The 26,342-nt window shown below is 41.3% G+C and overlaps 5 protein-coding genes across 5 annotated transcripts; 2 read left to right on the forward strand and 3 right to left on the reverse strand. All coding sequences in view use genetic code 12, as the record gives it.

The window, feature by feature from the left end:
- Positions 1-1,281: 1,281 nt before the first annotated feature.
- On the forward strand, positions 1,282-2,490 carry RJT20DRAFT_145197 (TauD/TfdA dioxygenase family protein; the record flags this gene model as incomplete). Its single annotated transcript, XM_064918784.1, has 1 exon — positions 1,282-2,490. The coding sequence occupies one exon, from the start codon at positions 1,282-1,284 to the stop codon at positions 2,488-2,490; it is 1,209 nt and encodes a 402-aa protein (XP_064775515.1).
- Positions 2,491-2,557: 67 nt separating this feature from the next.
- Positions 2,558-5,801, reverse strand: EPL1 (Epl1p; the record flags this gene model as incomplete). Its single annotated transcript, XM_064919020.1, has 2 exons — positions 2,558-3,273; positions 3,349-5,801. The coding sequence occupies 2 exons, from the start codon at positions 5,799-5,801 to the stop codon at positions 2,781-2,783; spliced, it is 2,946 nt and encodes a 981-aa protein (XP_064775516.1). The 3' UTR covers positions 2,558-2,780.
- Positions 5,802-9,571: 3,770 nt separating this feature from the next.
- On the forward strand, positions 9,572-13,218 carry RJT20DRAFT_150203 (uncharacterized protein; the record flags this gene model as incomplete). The annotated part of the gene is made up of 4 exons (XM_064919021.1): positions 9,572-10,933; positions 10,976-11,411; positions 11,436-12,494; positions 12,885-13,218. Exons 1-4 carry the CDS (start codon positions 10,009-10,011, stop codon positions 13,216-13,218), a joined length of 2,754 nt encoding a protein of 917 aa, XP_064775517.1. The 5' UTR covers positions 9,572-10,008.
- A 512-nt stretch (positions 13,219-13,730) lies between these two features.
- MKC1 (mitogen-activated serine/threonine-protein kinase) lies at positions 13,731-15,521 on the reverse strand (the record flags this gene model as incomplete). The annotated part of the gene is made up of 2 exons (XM_064921554.1): positions 13,731-14,017; positions 14,087-15,521. 2 exons carry the CDS (start codon positions 15,519-15,521, stop codon positions 13,731-13,733), a joined length of 1,722 nt encoding a protein of 573 aa, XP_064775518.1.
- A 5,778-nt stretch (positions 15,522-21,299) lies between these two features.
- On the reverse strand, positions 21,300-22,514 carry RJT20DRAFT_134722 (uncharacterized protein; the record flags this gene model as incomplete). Its single annotated transcript, XM_064918349.1, has 1 exon — positions 21,300-22,514. One exon carries the CDS (start codon positions 22,512-22,514, stop codon positions 21,300-21,302), a length of 1,215 nt encoding a protein of 404 aa, XP_064775519.1.
- Between the last annotated feature and the right edge of the window lie 3,828 nt (positions 22,515-26,342).

Genomic DNA, 26,342 nt, shown 5'->3' on the forward strand with positions numbered 1-26,342 from the left:
CGGTGGTGGGGTGGGTGGCTTGTGATAAACGGGGATGTGATATGTACAAAGGAGAGGCAGGGGAAGGAAGGACAAACTATTAGAGACTATGAGAAACTATGAGAAAGAAGGTGTCTACTCCTTTCGGAATAGTACCGGGGAATAGTACCTCGGAAGCAATTATTACTCTTTCTGGTAGTCTCTGGAGTGAATGAACAAAGGAACTTGCTTCCCTTTCAAGTACTTCTTCCAGATGGTGGTCATCATTTATCATTTATTGTGGACCTATCTTTATCCGCCAAGGCATTAACGAGGGAGGGGGAAAGAACCCAGTCGGAATGTTTAAGGTAGAAGAAGAGACCGGAAATCTCGTGCTGTGAGCAAAAGTCACGTGACTTGAACAAAAACAAAAGTTAAATAGCTGACGTAATTACAATGGAATCTCGTTGTTACCCCTTTATATTGTTGTTCAATACTGGTTTTTCGATTTTTTAGTAGAAATCTGGGTATGTGTTATAGAAGTAATAATGTGTGGGATATTCCTATAATTTTGGTTCAAAATCTCTGAGAATTCACAACTAAAGCATTCACCCAAAGCCATAACGTATAATGTATATATGCATGGAATTACCCCTTTTTCTCTTGTTTTTTACTGGTTTTTCAACTTTTTAGTAAATCTCTGGGATTTCCGTTGTTACAACTGTAATTACCTACGGAATAATCCTATTATCCTATTATCTCTTAGAATTCACAGCAAAGCATTCACCTAAAGCACTCTCCCAAAGAATTCACCCTATAATCTATATGTATCCGGTCCCACCCCGGCTTGCAGCCATGACGTCATCACCTCTCCCAAGCACTATATAGTGACTCATACAAAATGTCTTGAATTCCTACGATTTGATGCAATTATCTCCATCCACAACATCCCACAAATATCGTTCCTTCGATCGTATCGGAAATAAAGCTTTTCTGGGCTCGTCCCGTCACTATTACATCCATACAAGCGACATAATGTGTCATCAGCTGTGGTAATACTCACCATCTCTACCCATTAACTATGTGTGGTGGTTCCAAAATAATGATTGCAAAATTGTGGCATGTGCACACCTCATTATTTGATTGCAAAAAGCAGTCGTTGGATTTGCAAATCATATGAATTTTAGATAAGACGGAGTTGGTATATATGGGGTCGGTTCGAGCTTGGGATGAAGATGTGGTTGTTACTGGAAAGTTTCAGTGATACAGTTGTGACTTAAACTGTACAATTGCACCTTAAATTGACACTTATAATCATAAAAAATGAGTTATAAACCATCGTTTTCCGACTTGTTCGACCCTTTGGTGGCTGAAAAGGTCAAGAAAAGTGACTTCGGAGGACTCAAGCCAGAAAATATCGAAGAGATCAAGAAAACCATCAAATACCCAGAATATTTCGGTACCCTTGATTTCAACGAACAAGGAAAATACAGTAATGTCAAGAACGTGGACGGAGCCAAGAATGACAAGGGTCACTTGGGAGACGCCAGCTTCAAGAACTTGTTTCCACAAAACTCGAAAGTGAAGACGTTCGACTTGTCTCCCAACTTCGGTACTGAGATCGACGGCATCCAGTTAAGTGAACTCTCGGACGAAGGCAAGAATGATTTGGCTCTCTTCTTAGAAACAAGAGGTTTGGCTGTCTTCAGAAACCAAGACTTCAGAGATAAAGGTGCTGATTTTGCAAAGCAATTCGGTGAATACTTCGGCCCTTTGCACATTCACCCAACCAGTTTCTCTGCTGAGAACCATCCAGAATTATTGGTCACTTTCAGACCTGAAGGAGGAGAAGAGCGTTATGCTGCTCAATTTGCTGGGGCAACCAACACTGCAAACTGGCACTCTGATATCAGTTTTGAGGAGTACCCTGCTTCGTTCAGTTTCTTTGTAGCTTTGGAAGCTCCTCCAAGTGGTGGTGACACTGTCTTCATTGATTTGAGGGAAGCTTACAACAGATTATCTCCTCAGCTTCAACAGTTCTTTGAAACCTTAACGGTAATTCACACCAATTACTACATCAATGAATTTGCCAAGTTGAAGAATGTTCCTGCTAGAATTAAAGCTGATTACTTCACTGAGCACCCATTGGTAAGAACTCATCCTGTTACAGGGGAGAAGGCGTTGTTCTTCTCCAGGGGTTTTATCCAAAGAGTCAAGGGTCTCAAACCAACTGAATCGGACGCTATTCTTAACTTCTTGGAAAGCCATGTTACCAATAACCCTGAGATTCAAGTAAGAGCAACCCACAAGGGAACCGATGCCAGAACCGTTATTGCCTGGGATAACAGATTCTTATTACATTCAGCCATTGCTGACTTCTTGCAACACAAGACTTCGGCTCGTCACCATTACAGAATCACAGTTTTGGGAGAGAAGCCATATTTGGATACCGAAAAGACTTCGTCTAATGGTCACTCGAATGGTTCAAATGGACATTCTAATGGCAATTCAAGCAATGGTGGATCCACTTGAATAAACGTCTCTTTATGACGAGAACTCAAAGATTCATTTCTTGCTACTTTTATATCATATCTACAATCTTTCTTCTTCGCTATAATTAATCGTGTGATTTCAAGCTATAATACATACGAAACATATAAATCGTGAGATCAAATACATTTCTAAGGAATTAATGGGGCCCATCTAGAGCCAAAATGTACAAACAACAGGTTAGTGTTGTGATGGAAATTTGTGAATCAGTCCTGGAATCATATAATAAACTTCCATGATTATGAGTGGATATCGTAGACATATGCCTTTCCTTACTCTCTTGGACCTTCTTTGGTGGCCATGACTGGTTTAGAGTTTCCGGCTTGCTTGAGGTTCAGAGAGTTGGGACTGTTACTTCCTACGTGACCCTTGTAGTTACTATTGTTGGGATACATGGGAGATCCAGAAGGACCTCTTTGTAAATGAATGGATGAGCTGGACCTTGGCAGTTGTTGCTGTGTTTTAACGGCTTCACCATTAGGTAATTGTACTCTGTTCGAACTTGAGTCGGATCCGTTAGAAAGGGATAAAGATGATGAAGTCTTTCTACTAGCAAATGCGTTATTGGCTGGGTTTACACCAGGCCTTGGCGTGGCGCCAACGGTGTATGAAGCACCGCTGTCAGAGCGAGACATGGAAGCTTTCTGAACCATCTGCTGTGCTCTCTGTGGATTGGCAGCGGATTGTGGGTTATATTGTTGCTGTTGTTGCTGCTGTTGTGCCTGTTGTTGCTGAGCTTGTTGGGCTTGTTGAGCCTGCTGTTTACTTACAAGTTGTTGTTGTTGCAATGCTCTCATTCTCGCCTGTTGGACAAGAATTTGCTGTCTTTGGTGAACAGACTCTCTCAAAAGACCATATGATTTGGATAGTAACATAGATCCAAACCTGATGGACTGAGTGTCGTCACTTATAGAGTTAAGCTTGGATGGGTCCATACTGAATGGATCCAACGTACCTCTTTGGTATTCTGATAAATCATTGTCAAACTTCCAATTAGAATCCATACGTTTGATGGCATCAGCCTTGGAATCATACACATTCGTAATAGTAGCCATCTTTTTCTCGCTTGCACTGTCAATGTCCATCTTATCTTCCTTATCATTGTCGTCAAGCTTGAGCCATTCATCAATAACATCGTCTGGCCTCGTATGTAAACCTCTTCTGTCTACAAAAGTACGATTACTTCTTCCAGCTCTTTTTCTCATTCTAAAGATCGGATCTGACAACTTCGATTCATCGACATACTCGTCGGGATGTGCTCTCTTCTGTTGTTGACCGTAACCGTTATTATAAGCACTGAAGTTATTTGTAGCAATATTATCCAAAAGTTGTGCAATGTAACTCGAAGAGTTGAACCTATTAGAGTTTATATGATCTTGAAGTAAAGACAGCAAGTGTGGGAATGCTTTCGAAGGAATTAACTCTCCGTTAGAGCCTCTGAAGGTCTTCAAACCAGGCAATGGCTTCTTTCCTTCTTCAAGCAATTTCTTCAATGTATCGCTTATGTAATTAGTGTTGTTGATTTGATGGAAGTTGGCAGCTGCAATAGATGAGTAGGGAATGTGGCTCAACTCCTTGGTGTTGTTATTAGTATGAATATTGAAGCATGGTTGATAAGGATCGTCTGTAAGATTGACAAAACCTTTGTCCTGTTCCTTTCTCTTGCGTAATTTCTCCAAGACAGCTCTCTTGATGGTTTCATTCTTCTCCTTTAATACCAAGGAGACAGTAACAAGTTCCAAATCAGGAATCTTAGATGGTGGTAATTTGACATATGGTTGAGTGGAAGAAGAAGAGCCCTCTGGTTGTTGTAATGGTTGTTGGTGGTGGCCATTCTTGTCTTTGTTGACAGCATTGGTACCAATGGTAGCTGTTCCAGGCAAAGCATTGACAGAAGACTCGCGAGAGTCGAGCTTCTTTCTATTATTATCAATTCTGCGCTTGGCTTCTTTCTCTTCGTCCTCTTCTCTGACTTTGACAATCTTCTTTCTCTTGTGTGGATAGAATAAGTGATCGTCACCTTTAACACCAATAGTACGCTTCAAGGTCTTACCTTCGCAACGAGATTGGAAAATGGCCCTTTCAGTTTGCCAATTCTCCAATTTAAGTAACTCTCTCTGAGCCACTGACATTATCAAGTCTCTGGCTCTATGCAATGACTTCTGGAGCAATCTGATTCTTTCGGCACCTAACGTGTCAGCTCTTCTGGTCTTACGAGCTTGACGGAATTCACGTCTTCTGAAACAGATATATGGATCAGCATCGTTATCTTTCTCGTTAGCGTTGGGATCTTCAAACTTTAATACAGGGTGTATCTGCTTTCCTCGACGTTCTATTTTACGCAATTTCCAATGATCATAAATGGGCTTACCGAAAAGCTCAAATAACTTAGGAATCGGCCTTATAGCGGATTTTGAAGGATCTTCGGGGTTTTTATCAAACTCTGTCACAAATGGTTCATATTGTAACTCCTTGGCAAGCTTCTCTTTGAGCGTAGATGCCGAGATGTACTTAATATTCCCTCCTGGTGCTTGTACGTATGGATTGCTCAGTTTCACCGAACTGTGGAACTCATCTACGATATAGGTAGACAATTCTTCGTAAGATAGGATATTGGTAGGGTCCATCGATAAAAACGGCTGGCGTTCTTCGATGGTCTTCTCGAGCTTATCGCAAATAGTTTCAAACTCTAATTCAGTACACTTTTTGGTATTCTCTTCACTATTCTTCTTCTTGGTAGATGTCACCGGTTTGGGGTAATGTTTGTCGAGCACTTCGGCCATGAACTTCTCGTCCTCTTCATCTAGATTATATTCCACTCCGACTGTGTCTTCTACTGTAGCACTGAATTTTATGTATGATTCAGGCTCTTTGAATATCTGATCACTGTAATATTTGCGGGCTTCGGGCCATAATCTGGAAGCATCTGGAGTAGGGATGTATACCGAAGTTTCTTCTTCTTTCTTTTCATTATCTGACTTTCCATCCAGTCGTTTGGAGCCTAATAAAGCTCGTTGTGCTGCGTTAATCACTTGTTGTAAATGAACCTCATCTTCTTCGTTTTTATCCACACCAGTTTCTATGGCGTGTATGTCCCGTTGCTGCTGGGCACCGGGAGCATTCAAATGATGTACTTGACTGGGTTCTAGCTCATTATTTATGTCCAATGTTGGTAGATCCTTCTGTTGGTAGATGGTCAACGGTTGCTTCACCGAGATCTTCCTTTGCCGGAACCGGGCACCACTGGCATGTTGTTTGGCTGCTCCAGGGGACTTTGCGGGTAGGATAGCCATGATCCAGGAACTTTCCGACGCTCTGGGGGCTTGTGGGGACTCGCTTGCTGGAGAAGTCGGTGATAACTACTGGATTTTCTGGGGGAACCGGTTAGAACCAGTGTAACACGACAACCAGGGCGAATTTTGGAAATCTGAAACCGCCACTGTTAACCTGGGCCCCGATATACCTAGTTGCCGTCGTTAAAACACTCGAAATCGCCTTCCGTGGCGGTGAAAACTGGGCCTCAAGCTCGGAATCCCTGTTGTTGTCCACTGGTAACTGGCACCGACTCGGGTACAGTACTGCGGCACGGGGGTATGCGCTGGCTTCGGCCGCCAAAATTTTTCGTGAGAAAATTTTCCGTTGGCCACCGTCACAGCAAATGAGAAACGGGGGACAAGAGGGCCGGAGAAGGGCAGGAAGACGGGGAGTTTTGGGGGATGGAGGGACTTGGGGGATGCTCGGAGGAGGGCGGTGAGATGGAGCAAGTCAAAAGGGCGTGAAGGGAGACACGGTGGTGGAGAATGGAGGGAGGTGAGGGTTGTATGACGGGAGTTGTAGTGGCAGTGATTTGTGTGGTGGATAAAAATAGGGGGTTGGATGAGTGTGTGGGCGAATGAGAGACGGGGACGGGGAGGGAGGTGAGGGAGGTGAGGTCACGTGTGGTGGAGGGGGGATTAGAGTGAGTGAGTGTGAGGAATAAAGTGAGGGAGGGAGGAATAAAGTGAGTGAGTATAACAGCAAGTGGAGTGTGTGTGTGTGTTTTTCTGTGAGGGAGGGAGAATTACAGTGAGTGAAGGGAGTGAGTAAAGTAGGGAGGATTAGTGAGGGAGGATTAGTGAGGGAGGATTAAAGTGGAAGTGTGAATTGTGAGTGAGCTAAGTGTTGGTGTGCTGGTGTGTTTTCTTTTTTTCTGTTTGTGGGTGACTTGGTGAGGAATAGTTAGTGGGTGAGTGAGTAAAGGAATTATAGTGAGTATTAAGTATGTGAGTATGTGAGTATGTGTGAGGGAGGATTAAACTGAGTGTGTAAAGGAAGTGTGAAATGAGTGAGTTGTGAGTCAGTGTGTAAATGATGAGTGAGTGAGTGAGTGAGTTAAGGACTGCGACGTATTTTGTTTGTGTTATTATGTAGATAATGGTTGAACGGATGTATGTATGGCTGTATGGCTGTATGGTTGTATTTTATGTTGTATGGTTGAAGTAGGTGAGTGCAGTGACAGAGTCAGGGAGCAACCTAATGAGTGATAAAACCAGATAAAACCAGAGAAAACCAGATAAACCCAACAGTAACTACGTAGTGACTATTGAGAGTGAGGATTGAGACTGTGACAAGCGTGATACTTGTGAGTGTATGTGAGTGTCTCTGTGTTTGTCTCTGTGTATGTTTGTATGTGCGACTAATCCATAGTGAGGGAGCTGCTTTATGTCGAGTATTGTGAGCATTTCTCTGTGTGTGTGGTGGGTAGTGAGTGTAGTTAGAATTGTTAGTGCGAGCGTAGCGAGTTTACATACCACGACAGCGAGAGCTACCGCGCAAGTGAGAGACAGTCTTATCCTTAGTCTAACATTTCCTCCCCAGAAAAACAGTTTCTCTCACTATTTTGTCACTGCGAGATGACATTCGTCAGTGAGACAACAGTGCGAAGTTATCATTTTAACGTACTGTGCAATTTAACGTAGTGAGCATTTCCAGTATACGGTATACGGTGTACTGTGCGTAGTGAGCGTAGTGTTTTCACTGTGACTGTAGCAGCACTCTCAGTAACTCATTGCAAAGTGAATGTGAAGAAAGTATGGGTGGGCATGCTCATGTTAGTGCTATTTCGTCAGCTTTATCTGAGAACTGATAAGCGAGTAACCGTACGGGTTCCCTCTTCATTGGGCTATTTGTTCTGCCGTGCAATACTTGATCAGTGACAAATGGCTGCGAAATAGAAAGTACTTTCATGAATACACTCGTAACGTCTTTGAAATCGACTTCTGCCAAAAATGCAACTTCACTTAGCCACGACTGACTCTGTCACGTCGATACCTTCGCTGCCGCTGCCGCCGCTGCTCTGTTCATCATTTCTAGACACAAAATAACCTGTAAACCTCTCCTTAGAAAAGTGAAAACCAATTCGATTAAACTTTCAGCGAAATAGAAAACTCCCTGGGCATTCCTCCATACCACCTCTCTATTATCTGCATCCTGCAACGACAGGCCAACTTACAATAAAACTCATACCATCCTTTGGAACCATATCCCAAAATGGTATCATGTGATCATGGCACACGTGAATTATGGGAATGTTGTAGTTATGTGGGAGTGGGCTCATAGAAATGGTTGAAGAGGCCACCCTGGGGAGGTTATCAAGCGGAAACTTCGCAAGCAGCTCTCTAGCGGTCTGCAAAATATCCTGCTCGACCTACAAGATCCTCCAGCCCGTTGGGTCCAAGAAAACCCTCTCAAAAGGCCTCTCTAAATGCACCTCTCGCTTAATATAAAGCCGAAAGGGTACACCGACGGCTGTTAGATCTATTATCAGCCCTCGGCGCCATTTAACCTCCTGTAAGCTGCAAATCCTTACATACACTTCATTTCCAACAATCTTGCGGTCAGTAAAAGCTTCCAAACAACCGTCATACCATCTCGTAGACTTTCTCTCGCTAAGGCGTCGAAAATTGCACCCAGAAGCGTCTCTCCAACTCTTTTACCAAAATGACCTCCATGACCTCCCTAAGCTTCTTTGAGACCGTATATCCACTGCCTTCCATAATTTGGGACCTCACTAGCTATTTTTCACCATAAAACCACCAAGTCCCTCCAGCGAGACCTCATCTCGATTTTAAAGGAAGTGGCCTAACGGCACCAAAAAACGGCCGAACTTTGTGAAAATTTGCCTAAATCATCCTGTCCGTCTGCAACATTGTTCCAGCCAATAAAACTGCAATTTCCACCCTTTTTGACCGTCTTTCTTCGTTACTCTCTATTCTTCATACCCTTTTTTGGGGCATCCCATGAAGACCTCATTCGTGGCTATCACCTGAGCCCAATTTTCACCCAGAATTAACAAAACTTTCCCCAAACAACCGCGTCACCTCAATTTCAACTTTTTACCTACCATTTCACTACTTTTCACCTCTTCTATACTTCTTCTCTAGCAAAAGAAAGTTGTTTCAATGTGCAAAAAACCATAAAAATTCCTATGGCCCTATTGGGTGATATATGCAGGTCTGTGGGTTGTGTGCAGTTATGCCAACTTTCCTGTACATTGGTCCTTTGTGTTATATGCCGGCAGTTTAATTTATTCCGCATTTTGACTCCTATTTTTGTTAACAGTGCTGTCTGTATGCAGTCCGATAAGCCCGTCGGAACAACCGTTTCTGCGTCTTCATAGTTAAAATCAGGTAAACGAACAGTCGATGAGACTGGTATAAGCCAGAGTAAAGGGAGATTTCTTGTTGTTTTTCTGTAAACTAACAAGATATATTAACTCTAACCAACTCTTGCATTAGTCCTACCTAACTTTCACTCCCAAAAAATCCCCATTTCCCCCCCATTTCCCACCTCTTCTGCCCCATTCTCCGTAATTCCCCCATTGTCTCCCCACGCACTCCTCGGTGCTGTATGCACTCTTAGGTCTATATGCATTCGCTTCGGAGCGATTGCAAATCCGGAAACAGCAGTTGGTACGACCATTAGAGACAGTGTAATAGTCCAATAAAACCTATAAACTTGAATATCTAAGACTATCAAAACCATGTCCCACAACACCCAACACACTTCCATCTACAAATAACCCCGAAAATCTCCACTTTCCTTCCCATCCCTAATTCGAACCCTTCCACCGTCTCTCCATAGCAACAAAAGTCGTCTCCCCACCTCCGCATAACCGCGACATTTCCCACAAATGTCGCACCCAACACTTCTCCAAAGTTGAAAGATCACTAATAAAGAAGAAACGGCCCAGTTGTAGGCCAGCTCTTTGTCGACAATTCGGTTCAACAGCGCTGGAAAGAGTTCAAGGAGCTCTATGAACAGGAACCATATTTCTACGAAAAATCCCGAGTTTTCGCTGAAAAAGTGTGTTTATATTGGGCCTATTTGCCAACATCGCCTTCTTTTTCATAGTTTCCATTGATGGATTACTATCTTGGTTATACCAATTTCAAACGCTAAAAGTTCCGGTTAAGCTCCGCTAAACGACCTCACAAAAACCCCACATCACATCTAGAATACATGACGCTGACAGCTATCTCTTTGGAGCAGCTTCCGTCGACTCAGCCGTTTCTAAACTCAGTATGCCCTGGTCCGACTCATTTGGATCCCAATGTTCATTTCTCATTGAAAGATGAACGGTTGCAAGAGGGAGAAAAGTGTGTAAATTGGCCTCTAACGGGGTCTCACTCATCCAGCATGACGGCCAAGCTCGACGACTCGTATTTGAACATCGCTAGACCACCTTTATCTCATCTTTCCAATGAATCTACGACTTATGTCTCATTGCCATATCATATCACCAATTTGTTCAAGAAAGTGGTCAAGCATAAGGACAAGGAATCCGAAGGAAATATGCACATTGCAGCCAACGTCAACCCACTCACCCACGACCCTTTTAAAATCATCCAATTGAATCCAGGTTGTCTCAGTAGCATCATAGAAGTGAATAATGCTCCTCTAACTCGTAGAACTCATAGAAACTCATTCAACGACGATTCAGCCACCAAAAACCCATTAAATAAGATGACCAACAGCTTCAACAGATTGCTCAGAATCAGCGCAAGTGGAAATCACAACTCCTCCAACAGCAGGAATCCAAATCCGCTCACAGAACATTACCAATCGCTTCTCAACTACGTGGATGTCAATAACGCAGGAAATAAGGCCCATTCGAATAGTGGATCATCGTCAAAACCAGTGCTTATAAACTCGCTAATAGATAGAATCACACTGTATGATGCTGACACTTATTTGTCTGAATTGCGTTCGCCTACTACATCGAAATTGCTTATTTCTACCCATGTCAATGTGTTGAATGTTATTGCCTTGGATTCGGATTCTAACTACAAGAATTCGAAGCAGATAGTGACAAATATACCCATATTACCATTTCAGGAGGCAGATGGAGCCTCAAGTAGTCAAAATACTACAAACGACAACAACAGTAACGGAATTGCCAACACTGCACCTGCTGCCGTCAAAAAAGAGTATAACAAACTCATAGAAGAGCCCTTGTTGAGGCTCCAATTCCGCCAGAACATCATTGTGACGGCCTTGCATACCTTTGTCAACAAGAACAAAGAACCAATTGTCCTTCTTGGTTTTGACTCGGGAGAAGTTGCTATTATCAATCTTCTCCAGTTAAATTTCCAAGTGTTTGATGACTTTGGCTTTGGAACCAGTCTTCTTCATCCAGACTCCGTTTCAATTAACCTGAGGTCGTCCGTATCAAACTCGTACTCTTCTTCTTTCGGAAATGTAGCCATTACTACTATAGAGATCATCCAACACCAGGCATACGAGTATTTGATAGTAGCAGGTTGTTCAAACGGAGAAGTTCTTTTATTGAACCCTTATGCATCTCGTTCTAACCCAAGCACTAACAACTGCTCGGAGGAAAAGCTCAAGAAGTCTTCTGTATCGTCGACGTCTTCAGGAGTCGGTAGATATTCCAAACGAGTCGTGGGAAAGGACGCCTACATAACATATTTTAAGAAGTTCGATTTGAGTCCGCTTAACAAGAAGAGTGCTCAACAAGAGGCTTCTGGAGCTGTCGATATCAATGACGAAGAGGACTTCTACACTCCAAGCTATCTTGTGGGCCATTTTAAAGTTAGTCACAAACCTATAACTGCTCTTGCTTCGACAATGCCCTATGGTGAATACAATGACGGTGTCCATAGCGAAAGCCAGCCCATGATACTTGCAATTGGAGGAGACGATGGCCTAGTTCGCTTCGTGGACTTCATCTTCACCTACAAGAAGAACTACGGCAATCCTAGCGATATCAAGAACAACAACGTCTTCTTAACTGACTTGGTATCGAACTACTTCAATGATGGCATCACAGACATTCAGTTTTCACCAGATTTCCGGTTTGTTTGCATTGTAGGAAAGGGAGACTTGATCGAGATCTTCAAGATTACTTACTACAATGTCAATGGTCTTCTCACGAAGAATTCTGGTGCTGGTGTCGCTGGAAGTATCCACCATTCATCTACCAACGTCAACGGATTAAATCCTGCCACTTCTGCTAGTGGTCCTGTTGGTAGACGCTCAAGAAGTGGTACTTTGAACAGTATAAGCTCGGGAAACTTGCCCACAGCAGCAATGTTCTTATCTCCCAGCAATACCACACCATCCAACAGCTTTGATATCGCCAGAAATGACCACAACCATACACCAAGATTGGTCTATCCTTTAAAAGAACTTTATCCTCCTCTTATCAAGGAAATCAAGATTGTAGGTCGTTTCAAAGGGCACACCAACACTGTTCGTAAGATCAGATTCGTCCGCGACGACGAGTATAACCACAGAGGAGAACTAGAGCCATCGTCCTTTGGAAGCAGCAGCCTGGTGTACAAGTTGATCTCATGTGGCTTTGACGGCAAGATCATTATTTGGGAATTCGATTATAGAGCGTTGCCGAAGGTCAAGAAACTTCCACCGGTTGAAAACAAGGACAAGGAGAACAGAGATAAGGACAATAAACCACATAGAAGAAGGTCTGTGTACGGCTCTGTTGGAGGACCTTCTGCTGGAAGTCCAGCGCTTGTCACAACAACGAAGTCCATCATACCAATCATCAGTCATAGTCCTAGTCCAACTAATCCTCGAAAAGCTTCTTCCACGGGTGTTGCCACACAAGGAACGGGGATTTCGTCAGCAAGTATCCCTGTCAAGGCCAGTAATACGCCGTTCCACAACAGAACGAGGTCTATGCACAACGAAGAACACCCTCTCATCACTGTCAGTGGAACCCCATTCTCTGCTGGAAGCATGAACATGACGACTATTCTAGCTACTTCTCAAAATCCAGCCAGCGATTCCTTAACAGCAAGCAGAAACTCCGGTGCATATACTGGCACCGCTGGAAGCAACACCGGAGCAAGTAGTAATGATGAAACGTTGACAGCAGCTACGGAGGACCAGATTGAGATCTTGACCTCGTTGTACAAGTCACTCTACGACTTGAGATTGAAGAGACACTACAAGACTTTGGCTAAGAAGGCAGGAATTCCTGCTGGTCACAACAAGCAGCCACGCTATAGCACGATCATTCCACCTATTGAGAATGATAAGTTGGTACCATCCATAGAGGTTCCATTGCTTAGCTTGGACTTATCGACACTTATCCATGACGGTAAGATCGACGGCTTCTATGTGGATTCTGGTAACTTCTGGTGCTTCTGCAAGAACGGAGACATCTTCAGGTATTTGATAGAATAGCTTGGAAGTCGAGAATAGTCGACATTACAAAAAAGTACTAGCATATGACATTAAATAACATGAATAACATGAATATACACATTTGAGAGACGTGAATGTTGATTTCACGGTTTGTTCACGTTGGTTTGTATTAAAAGAGGATACTGAATACTCCAATGGGACTATAGTACATTAGAAAATGACATATATATAGAAAGTATTTAAGTAGAATGTTAGAATATAGGAATGGATCAATGGATGAAATTATAGACATCACGAGCTATTGAAATGAAGGTGATGAACAGCTCGTAGTAATGAAGTTATGAACATTGTTTGAAGTAGAAATTCGAATGGGAACAGAACGAGAGGTGGAGTTTGAGTGATGGTTTGTATAACGACATGAATTTGGCTGTTATATTAATGCTGGTTCATTCGTCATCCTCTGGGTTTATGTATCTTCTTGTGAAGTCGATATCTACCCAATACCAATGGTTTTATTCTTTCTCGATCAAAAGCCTTTTCGATTTCTCGATTCACTGGAAGTTCGTGTTGAATAAGTTCCCGTCCAAACCAAACCCAAGCTCCTCCTCCAACCGGAACAAGTCCAGAGCCAGCTGCTGGCCCTCGAATGGTTGTCCTTGGCTGTTCAGATACTGAAGCGACTGGGCACTGTACAAGTCATTTGGGGCAGAAACCGGGTTATTATTATTAGTGTTGTTATTGTTTTCATCGTTGTTTCCATGGGAGAATGCAAATTCATCCAACTCCTGTGGCTTTGGAACCTGTTGGTAGTACTGAACGTCTGGGTTGTTGGCGAAGTCTCCTGGATTTGTATTCACGGGAGCATGGCTATGCATTAAATGAGCGTTTGAACTCGTTCCACCGGCACTGTGGAGCATTTCATATTGTGGTTGTTGTAATGGAGTTGCTGCTACGATATCCATTGCATTCATTTCGTCCTGTAACCGCTGTTGTTGCTGTAACAACTGTTGTTCCTTCCTATGAGCTTCAGCAGCAGCCTCTGCTTCTTCTTTCTGCCTCTGCTGGATCTGGACTTGTAACTGGATCTGCTGCTGCTCGTGAATAGGCTTCCTAACGAACTCCCTGAAGTTCTTGACTTCTTCTATGATCAACAGCTTCATCTCGGCCATGTCGTCAACAGTTTCAAACGACTTGAAGTCAAATTTCACCTGACACTCGGGTTCGTCTTGTGGATCGTGCCAGATAGCAAGATATGGATGATTTAAGGCTTCTTCTACCGATATTCTCTCAAATGGGTCCAAAGTAAGCATTTTCTCCAAGAGATCGAGTGCCAATGGGTTAGCATTGGGGAAAAGCTCGACATAACTGACTTTCTTCATCAAGGGGAGCGATCTGACGTAGTTCTGGGCTCGGATAGAGCCTATCTTGGTCAAAGTAGCTTCTCTGGGTGTTCCGAGAATCAAAAGAATCTGGTTAAGCTGATCTACATAGTCTTTACCCCGGAAAATCGGCTTTCCTCCGAGGAGTTCGGCCAAAATACATCCTACGGACCACATATCGATGGCCTTTGAGTAATTGGTGAATGACAACATGATTTCCGGAGCTCTGTACCATCTAGTAGCGACATATTCCGTCATGAAGCCGGCATTCTGCTCCGGATTTTCGGAGAACCCTCTAGCAAGGCCAAAGTCACAGATCTTCAACTCACAATCGGCATTGACAAGCAAGTTTCCTGGCTTCAAGTCTCTGTGTAACACGTCGGCCGAGTGGATGTACTTGAGACCACAGAGAACCTGGTATATGAACGATTGGTAATGCAGATCGGTCAATGGTTGACCCGAGCGGATGATCTGGTGCATGTCACACTCCATAAGCTCTTCGTAGAGGTAGATTTCGTTGAACTCTCCGGTTAGAGGGTTAGGGATGATATCGAGGTCGTAGAGACATGTGATGTTCTTGTGACCTCTGAAGAACTGGAGAAGTTTGAGTTCTCGAAGCGACCGTTTGCAGAGAATCTTCTTGCTGAAGATGTTGGTGATCTTCTTGATGGCGACGTAGCTTCCGTCGGAAGAAGATGAGTTGGAGTTGGTTGTCGTGGCATCGGTGTTGATTTCGTGGTCGCTGGAGAGAGAGCCGTCGTCGTACTTGGCCGAACACACGATCCCGTAGGCTCCATGGCCGAGTTCTTTGACGATTTTGAACCGTTTGTCGATGATGAAGTCCTGGTTGAACACCTTATTGACCAGACGGCCGTAGTATATGTTAGCTGACTGGTTGGTGGGGTCTACAGTTGAAGTGGACGATGAGTGTGACGGGTTTGAGTCTGAAAGTTGTCTGGACATTGTGGTGGGGGATGAAGGTGTGATAATGAAGAGAAGGAGAATGATGTGTTTGAAGTGTGTGGAATCAGGGGATGTAAATGACGGTGAAGACCTGAGTGATGAAGCGTTGGTGGTGTTTAATGATGGTAGTGCTTAACGATGGTGGTGACTAACGATGATGGTTAATGGAAACTATCAATGATGATGGTGAAATGATGATAGTTAACGATGATAGTTAATGATGATTGCTGACGATGAAGGCTATCAATGGAGACTATCAATAATAATGATGATGATGATGATGATGATGATGTTGTTGTTGTTGTTGTTGCTGGTTAACGATGACTATCAATGATGATTAATGGAGTCTATCAATGATGATGGTTAATGGAGTCTATCAATGAAGACTCTCAATGATGATTGCTTACGATTCCTATCAATGATGACGATGACTCAAACAACGACACTAATGAAACGACTATAGCTGAACGGAGATGGTAATAAGAACGAAACCAATTACTATCAACTTGATGATGATACCAATCGTAGACGATGCAAGACGATGTAAATCAATGGTAGACTAACGATAGACTATGATAGACAATGATAGACTATGTTAATCAATGATCCCGAATGATGTCGTATCTTTGAATGACGTGTCGTATGAACTGAATGAACTTAATGAACTGAATGAACAATGACTATGGAAGAAGACGTTCAAATGAAAGAAAGTCAAGTGATGCTTTGTTGTTCGTAGTCTTAGTAGTTCTTAGTGGTCTTAGTAGTTCTTACTAGTCTTAGTGGTCTTAGTGATCTTGCTGTCCTTATTGTTCTTCTTGTAGTCTCTCTTCAATGACGAATCAAACGATGATAATCTACAACTGACGTCTATACAGTAACACAGAAAACAGTATGTAACACTATCTGTAACACTATCTGTAACACTATCTGTAACACTATCTGTAACACTATCTGTAACACAGTCCCGGTCGTTGCTAGGTGCCAAAGAAGCTTCTGGAACAATTCTAAACCTTCAACCAAAGGGGCTCAACAACTTGTTGTAACGTGCTGACAGACGAGTTCGAAGCCCACAAGGGATTTTTCAACAACCACGACAAGAGGGCGGTGGTGCTTATATACGACAGAAGATCAGTATTTCCGGCTTGACAGCAGCGACAACGGGATGCTGGCTTATGGCACTGAAGATAGGCGACGTTGGAGATGGAAAACAAAGGGCCCGAAAGGGGAAACGAAGCCGTGTAGAAGAAAGACGATGGGATGCTGGTAAATTAGGAACACGGGCCTTAAAGCACAGAATCCGGGGGTGTAGACCTAAAGAGAAGTGGATAATTGTAATATCCAGCAATAGGAATACTAATTATAATAATAATAATAACAACAACAACAACAATAACAATACCAATAATGCTACTACTAGTAGTAAAAGAAGTACTGGTTCTGGTATAAATGTCCAGTCGGTTGCCTATAAATAGTACGGGATCTATAAATAACACAACAACAAAAACAATATAATAGCAAGATTTAAACTAATTAATTATTAATTCGAAAACTATTATCACCAATTCAACTGGGACGCTGGATAAATGAAGAATAAAGAATGAAAAATCTAAATATAAACTATCCGACCAGGTACGAGAGAAGATAATGAAAATTCGAAGCCCCAGCAATGACAAAAATTCACAATTACAATCGGAAAGCCCTTTTTCCAGTTAAAGATCGACAGCCACCTATAGTGCCTACCAAGCTGTATTGCTAATTATAGAGAAACACGAAACAGGTAACCGATGGGAATATGCACAGGAACGGAATAGGAAACGGAACTGGAAGAAGGCTACAGGAATGGGTGTGTTCGCATTGTCGTGAAGGGTATAATAGAGGTAAGGAAGGAAGCAGGGTACTAGTAGGATCTACAGTACAGAAGATGAGGTGGGGATGGAAATGGCCATGAGAGATGGGAATTTATGGGACATGAGATGGACATAAAGAAGTCATTGAGCAGATTCTACAGATTCACCAAATCCATCCTCCTTAACAGATTTAAATACAAGATGACAAGGGATGGGAAACCAATAATATACCAACTAAGAGAGATGAGCAAAACGGGTTCTAGATATATATTACTTCCATGAATTCAGGGTGTTTGGTGCAGAAAGATCCGATAATAAAGAAAGAAGGGGGTTGGAAACCCATGGGAAATATTGGAACAAGCCAAAGAGTTGTGTTTTAGAATATTTGATTCAAATGAAATGTGGGACTATTAGGGTGCAAATTTAACACATATACGAGAAACTCGACTTTGCCGTAAATGGTACGAATCAGAGATGGTTCTGTTTGTGTATGTTGGGACACTGTGATGTGGCATGATCCATAGCATCATAAATAACAAATGCTACATGAACTACATATATTATACATATACTAAATAAACCACAGAATCTAAAAGACTCTACGGATGCTTGGTGAATATGCATTAAATTTAATTTACTACATTACGGCCCAAGCCAATGCACCACAGAATAACCCAATTAACACATACTTGGAAACACATGTAATAAAATAACCCCAGAGAACCATTGCATGCCTTCTAATTACCTCTGGCATGATCTTTCTACAGGGGTAATACCAAATTTAATGCCGTGAGGTCGGAGGACCATTCTTTTGGTAGTGGTTTTTTTTTAGTGGCATTTTTAGATTTTTCAACTTTCGGTGCCTGTGCTGTACAATTACACCGATGACGCCCAATTTGCATTCGATTGCGTTATACTGAATTACCATTTGATTACCGTTTTTTATCATTCATAATCCCATTAATTTACCCTGTATTCGGACAATATCACAGATCAAATTTTCACCTTTCGCAGCCTCCGAAGCCCCGCCCACAATGTAAATCTTACTAATGAAGACGCCGTATCTCTCATGTAAGCGATTTCAACCGTTCACCGCTAATTCACTGATCTTCTGTATTGCAAATTTTGGATCCCGTGTTGGTTCTTCGTTTGGGAGCCCATCTCTTTCATCACACCAAAGAACCACTGGAATACCTTCTTCTTCTACCCAGGCTTGGGCTCGTCAAATCCCCGAATTCCTCTCGTCTACCGCTCTTATCTCGCTTTTTCTTTAACCGACAACGCCGTACATCATCCTATCGTCCATCTAATTTACCCAAAGACGCTCCCCTTAGATACTTCCATACTTCCATACCGACTTGCCCCATCGGGGAATGCTAAAAATAACTTGCTGCAGGTGCGCCGCACGGACCTGGACGAGCGGTTTTTTGGCGGCCATGTGATGCAATGGTGGAATTGGCATTTTGCAATTGCTGGTGGAAACGATCAAACTTCTTGGTTGTTGGTTGGAAGCCATTCATAGGGGCTCAATGGTGGAGTAAGATTCGACTTGTGCATGAGTATTTTTTCTGGTTATAATGAGCTTTGCAGCTATTTCGTGGACTGTGTTTTGATTTGAAAAATATGGACACTGCTAGTTTTATCATCGCTGACTGGATAGGTATATACTGATGCAGCTACCAAAAAAACCATAATTGGGCTGGTTAAGTTCTCTCGTATATCATAAATAGACAGCAGAAACACGGAATAATTCGGCTTGCTGCCGACTTCTTGATACTTTTGTAGTTGGTTTTGGGGGGGGGGGTTGATAATATTGTTCGTTCGAGTTGTATTTGGTCCGTACCCAAATCAAAACTAATGTAAAAATATAAGCCAAACTCGGCTTCAAACTAACCTAATTTAGGATATTTCACACACTTCAGTTATGTGCTTTATAATATGACACATTTATTACTAAATAATTTTCTAATCCGTCAATAAATCCACTTGTTGGCGCCTCTGTGATTGCAGAAGGAAGCATGGAAATTATGTTGAATTGTGGAAATTTCATTTTAAATCCTGCCAAACTAAAAGTATCTTCTGTCTAGATAATAATGACAATGGATTTTTTTTTGCCAGTAAATCTATTTTTAATTACTGATAATGTTTCTATGGTTGGGACCGATATTTTCGACCATCTGGTGTTCCCACTTGAAATAATTTGGAGGTTTTGATTAACCAAATGTTCAGCTAACCATTTTTGGCCTTGCAACATCAAAAACTTTCAGTTAAAGTTGCTGCTTATTACAAATAGGTGTGTCACCATCAACAGAATGGTATTTTAGAGGTGTTGAATGCAAACTGTAATTGGATGTAGATCTAATAAGAGTATTGAGATGGATTTCTCTTCAAGACTCTATTTTGAAAGAATATTAAACTCAGCTGAGGTGTTGATGAAATAAAGAAGAATAAAATCTTTTGATGCATTTCATTTCATTGGATTCTTTCTTTAACTAATAGCAATGGAAGAAAACAAGAAAATTGGGACCTTTATGGAATTATATGGAGAACAAAGCTGACTTAAATGGTCTTCCACCATATGAAAGCTGCAAGTCTTGGAACTTGAGAATCATAATATAATTTGAATCCACAAACAAGTTTTACACTGAAGGAATCTGAATCACCAAGTCACAATCCAACCTTACCTTGTAATAGTCAACAATTTGTGACTATGAATAATTTGGGTTCAATTCAAAACTTGTTCTAGGATTCGTTGAAATTAGATTCGTTGAATTATCATTGTTCAAATTGAATAAAGATGGTCGAAATACCACCTTGTTTAGAACCGTTTGCTGTTGATGATTCCAAATGGGTGTAGACTACCATACTCATATAGAGAGTCATTTTAACATGTTTGTCTTTCACAATATGGGGAGGTCTTTTCTTGATGTAATATTCGGTTTTAAGATAGGTGACAAATAGCTTAGAAACAACATTTGAGAATAATGCTTCTTGGAAACCATACCAAATGTCTTAATTGTGTCATTTAAACTTCATAAAAGGAATTGAATATTCGTCAGGTGAATCCGAACCTCTCTCCTTTAAGCATTCAAATGAATTGTCTTCGACGAAGAAGATATTCTATGATAGTCTGTTGAATATTGCAAGAAAAATGAAACAGACCTATCAATTGTACTCGTGTTACTAAATTGAATATTTCTCATCATTTTTGAAGAAAGGGCTGGACCTCTCTTTAAATATGAACTGGCTGGTTGATGTTGCATGGATAAGTACCAATACCGAGATGTTAAACAAAAGAACTCTCTACCAAATATCTCTATGGAATAGAAAATTCTCTAGCCCATTAAGAGAATCGTCTCTGTCAGCTTAGACGTCTTGTCGAACGAGTGGACATGAGATCTTCGGTGAAACTTGAAGACCCTTGGTAGAGGCAGCTCACCTTTTCATACGGACGAGTAATTTGGAATACGATACATTCATTTTTTATAGTCAATAGTGAAGACAACTTCAAGGAAACTTTGTGACCAATGTTGTAAAGGCGGAAAGATTCTTCTTTTTTATATTTTGCTTTTTAGGAAAAAGTACCTTGATTATCTTGGCTCTAAGGCAGAGTAAATATCTATTGTTTTAGTGGATATAGCCTCTTCTTCTTGTAATAAATGAAGTAACCGATTTTCTTTAAATGACTGGAGTCATTGCTCATGGCTTCTTCTTGATACAATCATAACATAAAATCTATTTATAGGATTAAAACATTACTTCATAAAAAAATTCTACGAAGTGACAACAAATCAAAAGAAGAATCAACAAGAGAGCAATCTTGAAATGCTCTAGAAGAAAGAGCAAGCACTGGATTCCACAAGACAGTATTCCCCTTGTCTTCCTGAGTTTTTAATGTTGGTCAGTCTCCTTTCCTGAACTTATTGACTTCTCAGTACCCATTGTTCTTGAACCACTTGTTCAACTCAATAAATCCATTTTTAATGCTCATGGCTTGATTTCCGAATCCCACTCTCAAGAAGCCAGATCTATTTCCAAATACTTCGCCTGGAACAACTAGGGTTCCATAGTTTTCAGCCAACTCACTACAAAGTTTATAAGTATCAATGTTAGGAATATTGATCTTAATGAAACAAGTAGTGCCTCCGCGTGGCTTTACCCAGCTCAACAAGCCATTTGATTCATCAATTGCCTTCTGAATGACCTTGATATTCTCCAAACAGATATCGTAGCTTCTTTGGAGGACTGTTTTGTAATTTTGGATCACCAACGTGGCAATAAAGTCGTCCACTGTTGAAACAGCAATTGTATTATAGTCACGTTTGGAAAACAAATCACGAATCAATGATTTTTCCCTGCTAACAACCCATCCCAACCTTAAACCGGCAAATGCAAATGCCTTCGAGGTAGAACTAGTTGAAATAGACTTGGTGTAACCATAGTTGATGATAGACTTGGGCTGTTCATCTTGAGGAACTGAGTGGTACAACGGACGGTAAACCTCATCACACATTAACCAGATGTCATCAGCTTTACATATCTCTACAATCTCACTTACAATTGCATCAGACCACACAATTCCCGTTGGGTTGTTTGGGTTATTGATGATAACCAACTTCGGAGAATGTTCTTTAATCAAAGACTTCAATTCCTCCAAGTCAGGCAAGAACCCATTTTCAAACTTTAACGGGAACTGAACGACATTCTTCTTGTTCTGAGAGAATACTGAGCTTACACTCGACAATTGCTGGTACGTGGGATCGACTACGATTACTTTGTCGTCAGCATTGACGAGAGAGTATAATGTCAAGAAATTTGCTCCAATAGCTCCGTTAGAAATCACAATGTTTTCTTCCGTGATATCGCCACCAACTTTGCCAGAATCATCATTGTAAAGAGCGCAAATCGCTTCTTTCAAAGCAGGAGAGCCCCTAATGTGTCCATATGTCAATTTGGTATTCAAGAGCTTGTCAGTCAAAAGCTTTTGTTGCTCCTCCACAGAGAATTTGGGATCAGCTGATTTCACCAATTCGAACAATTGATTCACACTGAGCGAATCGGAGCATGTTTCTCCCATGTTATTATCAATATGGGTCTCATACTTGTCCATGAACTGCTCAACAGCGAAGTCTTCTTGTTTAACCATTTTGTATGTCTATTTTTCAGTCAACTGAAGTGAAAAATTTCAGTTTCTTTTCTGTCCGCTCAAAAACAATTACCCCAGGTTGGCAATTGTTGCAATATATACAGTTTTCGTTGATGGCGTTCCTGCTACTGGCAATGAGTCAACCTATTTGGAACCCCACAGAACCTTCTGTTATATATCTTTACTGCTAATAGAAGGTTTACTGAGTTGGTCGCAGATTGCAATTCGGTGTTGCATACTCTTTGCGGAGTCTCTAAAGGTGGAGCGATTGCAAATTCCGCACTTTCGCTAAGCCTGCATTATGCCGGTTTCGGTGGAAATTCCGCTTTTGGAAACAGTCGTTTGAAGTTATGGGATGATGAATGGAGTGGAGAGAGAACAGATATAAAGAGTCTTGGGTCGAAGAATATTTTGAGGACCAAGTACGATTACTTAAATGGATTTCAGTTAGTTAAAAAAATCAACATCCGCACTTTTATAGCCAAGCATCCCCAGAAAAATGGACAATAGTTGTAAACTATAGATTCTCGTTAATAGTTGCTTGATGAGGGATAAAAGCTCAGTATTTTTAGTTGCTGTTTTACTAAGAAGTTAGTAAATAATAGGAAAACAGGTACTGCTGGATATAACCCTTGTCAAATTTAAGAAATGGTACTTATTATTGCTGTCCACCACCACGTAAAGGTGTACAAAGTTTAGTTCTAGACGACGGCATTCTACATAACCGGTAGATGTGGCGAATTTTGACATGAATATTGAGACCCTTCCATAATTAGGATTTAGCTTGTCTTGTTGATGAAATTATGAACCAGGATAGGAAGATAAGGTCTTGTTAAGTGCTTTGTGCTTCTTTAAGTACAATTATAAAAAAATACGATTTTTAGATTTATTTCGGATATAGTTCACATCTACAAATCCTTTGGAATAATTAGCAGCTTTTAGAGTTGAAGCTGAGTTGTGATGCAGGAATATTAATTATAATTGGGTTTCTGACCAGATCTTCCTAACACCACCCTCGTCACAAGGAGCATCTTTTGTATAAGAGCATTGTTTAGACCGTCCAAGGGGTACTTGGGGGGGCCTTCTAATTTTAATATCAACCTTGTTAAAAATTGGTCTCAAAAATGTCTTGTCCTCACAATACGATGCCCTATTTCTCGTAAAAGGTCAGCGTGGTCTTAAATCAGACAAAATAGTCGATAAACCCGAAGACAAAGAACTGCCGGATTTAAAAGAATGGAAGAGGATGTAGGGGCTGCAATCAGGTTGTGTGCATCATACAGAACCCATCTTTCACAGACCTCTGGCACATTAGTTGGGCCCCCACTCTTCGAGATGACTTCCATCACCACGCCCTCCTTAAGGCAGTTATCTCATCGCCGCACACAATAAAAGTGCAGCAGTGGCAAGACACAAGTGCTTCAAAGAAGAGAAAAAGTCGGCAGAAAATAAACTTTGAACTTTGACGTTACATTTTTTTTGCAAGCTGTGAAAAATACTTTGCATACGCTTAGCCGGCTGTCAAAGATATGTTCTATTTGCATTTACCCCCGGACACATATAGAGAACAATAACAAGCATTAGAAGAAAGAAACGGCTAAACCATCTTCCGACATGAATGCAAAAAAGATCCTAAGCTTACAAAATCCTCGATTTGAATTCTTTCAGGTGCCAGTTTGAATAAGCGATTATTAAAACTCCACTGGAGCGGGAGGGAACATAAAAAGTGGTTCAACCACAGCGCACTTTCCAGTGTAACCATTAAGAAGCACCCTCCTTCGGAGATTCAATTTATTATTTAGGAAAAGTGGGAAGATGTCGTTTTTGTTGTGTCAGTTATAATCAAAATTTGACTTTAACAGCATTCATCAGATAATGTACCATCCATAAAGCGCAGATGCAACCAAACGCAACATTGAGGACGTAAATGTACGCAAAATAAAATGTATTTGTTGAGATGTGGTCGATGAGCTAGCGTGCACAAGAGAGACACAACATAGGAACATCAGATTTTTCTTACAGCATGCTTGACTAGGGATGGTTCCTTCTATACGGGCAGGACGGCTTAAATGATACCATGAGGAGTACGCCTTTCTCTACATGGAAGTACTGTACCAAAGCTGTAATTCAAAATAAGCAGTTGTACATGACATATTTGGGACTAGTAGCTCATGCTGTTGTTTCAATTTGGACCAGAATTACTTTGCATGCCAAATGAATGATTGGCATGTCTACTTCCCTATCTTGTTTGGAATACCTTGGAACGTCTTTGTAGGCTTGTAGAGTAGATTAGTAGAGATAATATGACCAAGTATGCATCTTTTTACGACGGCGACTCTCGGAAATGGTTCCGGATAATCTGGCAACTGAAACAAGGCCTGTGGAACTTGTTGTCAAGAAGAAATTAACAGGAAGGTTCCCGGAGACCACTTCCACAGTATGACAAACAACTAATTGCAAGGCATATCTCTCTTCTGGATGTTGTAATCCGGTGAACATTTGGTGCGGCTTGAGGACGCTCATTCCATGGTTTTGCACCTCTGGGAAGGGAAATATCCTTTGATCTTGAATAAACTGCGATAGAGCTAACCTTAGCGAGCGAACATTTAGAAAAAAAAAAACATACCTCCAAAACTTTATCCAAAAAAAAATATGACAGGAATAGATCAATGGAACCTGGCCATACCATAGCAGAACGTGAAAGTTCACCACAAACAACCTGTTAAAATCAGTTGCACAATAATAGTTCCAGAAAAGTTGATGGTACCTAAAATAATAATATCATGTTACATCAACTTGGACGCAAATTCCTGTACAGAGTTCGGGTCTATAACATCTCGTCCCCGTAGTTGCAGTTACTGCATGTTGCAAAGACTTGTAGTACTACAAAAAGCATTCATGCTGAGCCTTCCCTTTTAGGACAAGCAGTATGATGCTTGGATAATAGGAATGGATAACTCTAAAAATATGCTCTTGTGTTGGCTATTGTAATCGATCCAACAAAAGTAATACAACTGAACATCTTCATCATTTCGGGATCGGCCAAAGTACATACTTGACAAAGAATGGCAACACGTACTTCGCGCACACTTGAAAGAGACACAGTATTTTGGTACAACCAACAATGGAGAAAAAAAAAATTATTTTTTTGTAAAAAATATTATTGCAATCTAAGAATTAAGCAATTCACATACAAGAATAAACCATAAAACCGGTTTTCTGAAATAAGAAAAATCACAGTATGGGCCTATCTCCAACATCAAATTCACATCGTGTTGTCGAGCCCTTGCAGGTAGATACAAGCCCGAATAGAAAGTTTGTGAAGACGATTCAGGTATAGAAGAGGCTTGAAAATAAGAAAAAAGACTTCTTAAATCAAATTAGTAAAAAGAAACGAAGTCAAGACTTTTTAGTTACCTGCTGGGGAACACGACTTAAGATCACATCCACAACTCAGTGGATGGTCAAGAATTGGCGCTGGGACCTTATTTTTCATCGTATATATAACATAGGGGAATTCTCCATTTTTTTGGATGTCATGAATGATGGGTGATATTATTTCGATTCGACAATCCACAGTATTGCCTAGGTACTGATATCTCAAATAAGGCGTCCTTATTTAAGCATCACTTACATACTGCAGTCATTAGTAGTGCTGCATCGTACATATTTACGTGCCCAAGCGTTGCCGGCTAATTCTTTAACTCGATAATTCTCCGCTACAAATCTGCTATTGGAGTTTAAGCTTTCACGACAATTCTCGTGAGATTACCCACTGCAACAGGAGCCCCGAGATAGTCGCTGCCGCAGATCCTGGCTTGATCACAA

The sequence above is a fragment of the Scheffersomyces xylosifermentans genome, assembly GCF_036884685.1.
Source record: "Scheffersomyces xylosifermentans strain CBS 12540 chromosome Unknown RJT20scaffold_3, whole genome shotgun sequence".
Taxonomy (NCBI): domain Eukaryota; kingdom Fungi; phylum Ascomycota; class Pichiomycetes; order Serinales; family Debaryomycetaceae; genus Scheffersomyces; species Scheffersomyces xylosifermentans.